At 28.5% G+C, this 8,247-nt stretch overlaps 1 protein-coding gene across 3 annotated transcripts in view; it reads left to right on the forward strand.

Annotated features, from left to right (window-relative positions):
- Positions 1-7,477, forward strand: part of LOC121116226 (cell adhesion molecule 3) — a 291,744-nt gene extending 284,267 nt beyond the window's left edge. For all 3 annotated transcript variants that reach the window (XM_071887512.1, XM_071887511.1, XM_071887513.1), the window contains one exon: positions 6,982-7,477. In XM_071887512.1, coding sequence (XP_071743613.1) covers positions 6,982-7,178 — 197 coding nt within the window. In that variant the 3' untranslated portion in view covers positions 7,179-7,477. The remainder of the gene's footprint in view (positions 1-6,981) is intronic.
- The last annotated feature ends 770 nt before the right edge of the window (positions 7,478-8,247 follow it).

Genomic DNA, 8,247 nt, shown 5'->3' on the forward strand with positions numbered 1-8,247 from the left:
TGAAAAACTTAAGAACAGCAGCAGCTCTAAGACCCGAGTAAGAACAATGAAAATTACTCCCGAGTCTATAACGAAAAAGTTCTTTAAATTTATATTCCTACAATATCTATATTGGTTTATTATAACCTTTACAATAGGTTACAACACGTAATTCCAAATAATTCTATGATATGAGGCTGAATCAGTAAGTTCAGATGCATTTCTAATATGAGAAAACAGTTTTGGAGATACAAGTGTCAAATCAATCCTAAAAACTGGTCTCCCCTTCTCCATGAAAAGGACTTTAAGAGTTTTGAACCCATATAGTATCCACCAAATCTAGTTTTACGATTAACTTTTGCAGAATATGTTTCTTTGCATAGTATCTCGATGTCTCAAGATTGACGTTGAGATCTCCGATTAACAAAAATGGAGTTGAATCTTTTCCTTGGTTATTGAGAATTTCTTGAAAAAACTGCAACGACTATTGATTGGACCATAAGCATTATTTAAAAACAATCAAAATTGTAAGTATATTAAAAATTTATGCCACTCTTTTGAACTAATGTACTTTTTTTGAAATAGAGGATTATCAATTTTTCTTAAAATAAATGTTAATACCCCTCTGGATGATCCAGAGCAAAAAAAAAAGTTAAAAATTCAGGAGGCAGACACGAGTAACCTGAACAATTACACAAAGAAGATATAATTTATATAAAGTCAGGGTTGAAAGAAAGTATGTGTAAAAAGTGTTTGTCGGAATAGTCTATCCTTTAATATTGAAAGAAAATATTCTTCTAATTCTTAAGCTAGAATGGGGGTTTTCAAATACATTTTCAAATTAGCACAAACACCTTGGATAGGGAAAATCTTTATTTTTAGTTTGACTTATATTTATGGGCATTTTCTTGTTTGGAAAATAAAAAAAGTAAGAGAAGATTATAAAACATAAATATTATTTTCACTTGAAACCTTTTTTATTAAAAAATTGAAAAAAAAAGAAGGAGTTTTCGACCCTCGTACACCGTCTTGGTATTATTAATCATTAAAAGGAATCTATGATGAGTTAAATTATTTTGTAGTGTTTTTCCTCAATTGGCATAGCGTTATTATCACTATCTTCTACAGCACTTTCTTCAATCAAGCTACTCTTTTGAAAGACTTATCATCCTCTTGAACTCCATTCTTAAATGTAATTTTATCTGATAAGTCGCTTTTTGAGCATTTTAGTTATGCACAAGGCTAAAAGAGTTTTGGCACTGCAATTGATCTCATTTATATCTTAATTTAACTAGACAACCATCAATAAGGAAAATCTGAGGAACAATATTCGGGATGGCCACAATTACCACGACATTATTCACATCCCTCCATACGTCTTTATAGCTCTGATATTTATCCGCTGCCACTATGTCTGACAGATTTTTTTCGGGATAATGAGAATTTACTTTGTCAAATTGTTTCAACAACTCACCTTCTTTAATTTGATACTTACGTTTAAAAGTCTTACTCAACCATATAGTAAATCTATTTTCCTTGTTAAAATTATTTTATCAAATAGCTTCATTTTTAAATTTACATATATAACCATTTTTCAAATAATAAGAGTGTACTTCATCTAACCTTCTTTTAACATCAATAGGTTACAAAGAGTAAAAACATGCCTGTCCAAAACAAAATCTAGGGTTAGTACCCGTACTCTTTAAAACTAAATTTAATAGTATTATCATAAACATCGATATGACATAAATCATTTTGTCTAAAAGGTGATCCCTCCTTATTTTCAATGAGTAACACAAAAGTATCCCACATAAGTATTTTATATCTATTCAAGTTTATTGATTTTTCTTCTTTGATTTTTCATTTGCTTGTGTACATAACGTTTTTAATAAGGTGCAGGAGTTACTGAGTTATTTTATCCATTGGGCTGTTCTTTTGAAAGTAGAAATTGATTGGCCATATTAACCATATTCTTCTGGAAAGATAGCTCAGAGTCAAGAAGAAGCTGGTCACCCCAAGAGTAATCACGTAATCCAAGGGAAGGGATAATGTAAAAAAATTAATTAATCAGTCAGTTATAACCCAAAAGGCAACCCATACGGACTAACTAACCAAATGAAAAGTAGGTTGACTTACTTTTAATTATGCGGAGCGAATAAAAACTAAGAAACCAACAATTAAACACTCTGCTTTTTTGACACATCTTCTTTAATACATAATCAAACTTATTTTATTTTTTTGAGAAAATATAAATAAAATAATGAAATTGATTTAATAAATGTATCAGTTCAGAATATAATGAAAATTCGAACTAATTTTAAACTTCTTCAATTGTGTATACACCTACTTAAGCCTACATATGCGTGTGTATACTTTTGGGAAATATTATTCTTTGAACTTTTTTGCCGAAACAATTAGTAAAGTTACATTTCTTAATTAGCTTCGATTAATAAAAATGATTGACAAACTAAATTCCGTTTTTACTGTTATCTTTAAGCAAAAATTTGAAAAAAAATCGATCCTTATTATTAAATTAATAATAATGCTAATATATATATTTTAACATTTTGTTAGAGTATTGGATTTTTATGCGTCAACGCTTCTAAAGTCTATTAACAAAGTTAAAAATAATAAAAGTGTTTATTTTAAGTTATACGTATATATTTAAACATACGCTTGACCTTATAATTATAAATACCCTAGTTAATTTTTGTTATGAAACTAACGCACCTAATAATAAAGTATAATTATTTATTAGTCATATGTGACTAACAAATGACTAAATAACAATGGTACTCTATTACAGAATCTCTTACTTCCATTGATATTTTATTGAAAAATGACCCAAAAATATGTTCTAAATTATTCATATATTTCTCAAAAACGATACTCTAAACTTTTTCATATTTGTCTTAAATTTATTTCATGATAGGACAAAAAACCTATTCTGTTCGCCAAATGCTAAACAGTTGTAAAAAAGGACATCTTCCAAGGATAATATTAATTGTAGAAAAGTATTTAAGGGCATACTCAATTTTTGGCCACAGGGGGCAAGAAGAAAGAGCTCAGCAGAGACTTGCATTTGTTTGTGTTCACATTGAAAGAAAAGGTTATAATTCCTTTCAATGTAGTATGGTATCGCTGTTCCAACTGTCCAGTGCATAAAAAAAAAGATGTTCTACACTATATAAAACCTCTGTGGGATTAGTAAGAGGGTGAGGTGTCCCTCAAATTTGCAAGAAAGTTATTGGGAGAGTTCAGAAACAATCCCTAAAACTACAACTAAGACCCTAACAGAAACGATGCTAGACCAGGCAACAACCTTGGGTTCGTGGTCAACTTTGTAAGACACTGCTGTAAGGGGGGGGGTATGCTTACCTTGTAATTGCAAGAGGTTATTTGTAGGAAGATCCAGGCTTTTAGTCAACCATTCTGTGGTCACATAATTCGGAATTTGTTTCAAGGAAAAAAGTACTGAAATTAACACAAGTATAAATATTTTGAGTGTATATTTTAAATTATAGATGATGGTTTATAGAGAGTGTATTATTATTAATGTGAAGCATATATATGATTTATAGTGCTCTTCACTATGTAATGCTTTCTTTTGTAAATAATTTCCTTTATAGGCAAATGTAAAATTTATGTCTTGATATCCTACCAAAATATTAACGACCTTTACATAACGGAAAAAAAGTTATAAGTATGAAACAAATATAAGGGAAAAAATAATAATTAGTTAATTCATTCCATTATTTGCTGATATCAAACGTGTTTGCAACCTAATAGAAAGTCTAAAGTTAAGACACTTGATACATTTTTCAAAATGCTAACTATTTTTGTTGATAAATAGAATCAGAGATTATTAACTGAGCTCACTTATGGCATGACTTATTAGTGCTCATGACTTAGTATACATATTATTTTTATGTATTTTCTAATTTTACAGCAGTAATTATTAATTCTCTATAACTTTCTTAAAAACGTCATAGACCAAGTTTAAAAAATTGGTAGACCATTAACCCTTTGGACTTTTTAATGATTAATTTACGTTTTCAAATATTTTTATTAAAGAACACTAAATTCAAAAATTATTGACTGTAAAATCAAAGTAAATCAGATCCAAATATCTCTATTTTATCATCTTTCTTCGATAAAAAAATTATTAAAGGTCATCTCTTAATGATCCTCTAGAATAATTATTTATTTTTGGAAAGAAAATACTCAGGTAGGCTAACAAATGAGTAGTTTTTTTAAGAGGTAATAATCCTGCCTTTATTCCATTATTCCCCGAGTAAAACTTTGAATTTTATTTTATTTTCACACTTACATATGATTTTTTCCCATGATTCAATAAAACACAATGAAATATTACACATATTTAAAATTAACCATTTGCATTGATAATTTGGAAGATTTTAAATTTCTTTATTGTTCAAAAGTTGAATCAAACCTGTAATCCGTCAGCAATACAGCAATAATTATCTTTTTCGTTTCAAATATTTCAGATTTAAATTTCAAGTATTTTTAAATTCTTACTAGATTTGAGAGAACTTTAGAATCGAAAATAATTAACATTAGACATATTAATAATCTTTTATGCTGATTCTAAAAAAGTGCTAATATTTTAAATGTGATATCTCAATCAAAAGAAAATAGAAATTAGATATTTAAAACCAAAATGTTAGAAGATTTTGTTATGAAAAGAATTAACGTCTCTGTTTTTCAATTATTAAAAAAAACTTATTTGAAGCTTAATAGTTAAAATCTAATACACCAGAGAATATTTGGTTGAAGAAACTTCATTTTAACTGCGATATTAATTTATATTCAATTAAGTTAATGAAATAATCCATGACATATAAAAGAATAAATTATTTACCCAATTATATTTTAATATACTTCCATCCATATGTCATTAGTTAACTAATTATAACGCCTTTTTAAAAACTTTTCAACTTATCCCCAAGAGATTTTTGCTTTAAAAAAATCAATATTGCCGTTGAACTAGAACTTATACAACCAAATACAATTTTTTAAATTAAACTTTATTTATTTACGCTACAAATATTTATTTTTTTGTGCATTTTTGATAAACTAAGGAAGGTTTTTTCTAACAAACCCCTCAATATGTTAATTTTTCTCAACTTTTATCTACATTTTATTATATTTGGACTATTGTAAATAAAAGGTCTGCATATGTATAAAATGACCATACAATTTCATTTTAAGTTTTATATGGATTTTAAATTTGTTCATATTTAAAATTTGACTCATACATAGAAAAAGTGAAAATACTCAAATAATTCAAATCTTAAATTTAAAAAAAACCAAATTTATAGACAAAGAAAAAAAAAATTTCTATGTAATAATAAGTCATAACAAAATTTTGAGTCTAGACAGTGCTCCATTTGTAAAAAAAAACATCCATATCTCATTTCATGTTTTTTGTTTTTGCTTAAAAGTGGCTCCCGTTATTTAAATGGTGAATTGTATTATCCTTGAAAAGTACGGCCTAGAAACTCATTACTTTGGATTTACTATTAGTAAGATCATCAATACAAACACTCACAAAAAATAGTAACTGAAAATCGAATATACTATTTGAAAAGTCCAAGGGATACTATATAATGTTAAAAATAAACTTTTGTCTATTCCACATAAGCTGGAAGAGTATTTACTCTATTTAATGAATATACTAGAAGCTGTTTCCACCCAGATGGAGATTGCAAAAGCATGAAGAGGTCTTGGATTTATCTTTTTAATGCTTTTTTGTTATGTTCAATTATTATATTGTGTATTTTAATTGACTTGCAATTGTTAATTTGACGACAAACCTGATAAGAGATTTATTATATTCCATGTTATACCCCTGGTTGATGTTGTTGGGGGTGATGGGGGTGGGGGGGAGGGAGGGACTGCACTCCTTCTTGTTCAAAACATTCCTATTAATAGATTATTCCTTAATATTGTATATTATTATAAATTAAATGTACCACAACTTTAATAACTGTAATTGTTAGTAATAATCCCTGTTAGGTAATTGTTAAATCAAATAAAGAATTATTTTCAAAAAAAAAAAAAAACTTTAATTGAATAAAAAAAAAGAAAAAAAGTGAATAAAAAAAACCATGGCATTGAGGAGACGCTTACCGTTGGTGAACCTGGTGGCCTTCATGGATGCCGTGAGGATGTGTAGTTTGGCCATTCGGTATGACTTGTACCCAAGGTGCTCATTCACAACCTCGGAGACCAGCTGCTTACTCACTCCACGGTTCTTGGCCAACCTGGACAAGGAAGTCCCCGGCGAAGCCTTGATGGACTTCAAGGAAGCGGGGAGTGCGGTCACTTCTCATGTTGTGGGGCTTGCGGCAGACCTTCCCCTCAACCTCCCAGAAAAGACCTTGTACACCGTGGTCTTGGGGTAGTTAAGAAGCTCGTAGATAGCAGAGGGCTTGTGTTCCGCGCGAGTCAATTCGAGGTTGGCGTCTCTCCTTGCTTGTTCCATGATGACTATTGTTTGTTGTCAAAACAATTGTGGTGGAAGTTATAGTGTATTGTTCACGCAACCTTTTATATTATTATGATTTAACCCTGAATATCCACATTATGGATTTGGATGAAGTTTAAAGTAGTTCCCATTTATCGTGGACACCCTGTAATAAATAGTGTTTTACTTCCTTTTACTAAAAACTATTTAACACTCCTAATAATATTAAGAATATTACCGTAAATTCCTACATATTTATTGTGGCTTATATATATTTGTCTTAAAATAAGGTGCCACGAACAATAGGTAGGTATTAATAATGATATATATTAAAGAAAAATAAGAATGATAAATACTACGACACTTTAACCTCAAATTATAATAAATATGGGTTCCTTTAATATACAAATTATTTTTATCAAGAGAGGTCAAGAGTAGTTTTTCATACTTTTAAGTAGCATTTATTTATTCATGAATAATTAACTAAAACTTTCTCTATATTTATACTCTAGTTGAAAAACCTGCTGCCATGCAAAGAGAGACGAGTATAACATCCTCTGCAGGAACATCTGGTTCTTCAGTCCCGACTTCCATCGAAGCTACGAAAACTCGAGCCGTATCATCCTCCTTCTCCTCAAGGATTACACATAACTCCATTTTCCTAGTTCTATTACTGTTTGTGGGACTGAGTTTCTATTTTATACAGTGAAATCATTGTTACCCACTCAGATTTATTCTTCATATTGTTTTATTTATAAAAATATCCCTGACATTTTTTTAGTTATTGCTGTGAAAAATAACTTTTATATTAAAAGTACATACATAAATTATATTACTATATCATTTTTATATTAATAACAAATTATATACATAAATATATATGTATTATTTAGATATACAAAAAGCCAAAATAATAAATTACCTGTTTATTTTTACTAATATACTTTTTAATTCGTATTGTAAATGTCCAAATATGTTAATATATATTAATAAAATATTTTAATTTTATTTTTACATTGTTTTATTTAAAGAAAATATTTGTAAGTAGCTGAACTTAAAAATAGTCTAAGAAAATATGTGACATGACAAAAAATAGAAAAAAAGGACAATGAAAGAGATATTGTGGAATAAAAATAATATAAATTTAAATTTTATATATAAAAATTCAATATCACGCGTACCATAGAAAGGTAATAATATTTATTCATTGATATGCTTGTCGCCTCTTTCATAAAGCACGGCGTTACCTCGCTTACACAAAAAAAGAACAATGTATTTTTTGACAAATGTTGATTTCATCGTCGCACTTAATACGTCATGGCTATTTCAAAATCTATTCTGTTCCATAAATTCACGAAGCAATAAGGTATAATATACTTATGTTCCGTTTTGAAAGGGACAAGGTTATAATTTCTTGTGGATTTCTAAAAATGCATAAAATAAAATAAGATTTAGGATTTTAATATTATAACATATATTATTTGTCATGAGTCTATTAGTACTTAAAAGATTAATAATAATTGGTATACGATTTATTTAGAAAATTAAAATATTGAAATTTCGCAGACGTAGCAGTCTTAAGTGAAACAAAATGCAATATGGAAAAACACTTTTTTGTTCCAGATTGCTACATAGTGTCTTCTTCCTATGCCAGTTATCTTATCAACCCAAAAAAAGCAGTAGCATTATCGTTAAAGAAATTCCTTAACTCAAGGATAGTTTTTAGATGTATTGAAAGAAATCTAATAGAAACAGAGTGCAAAAATTGAGGCTGTTCT

Source organism: Lepeophtheirus salmonis, chromosome 4 (genome assembly GCF_016086655.4).
Source record: "Lepeophtheirus salmonis chromosome 4, UVic_Lsal_1.4, whole genome shotgun sequence".
NCBI lineage: Eukaryota > Metazoa > Arthropoda > Copepoda > Siphonostomatoida > Caligidae > Lepeophtheirus > Lepeophtheirus salmonis.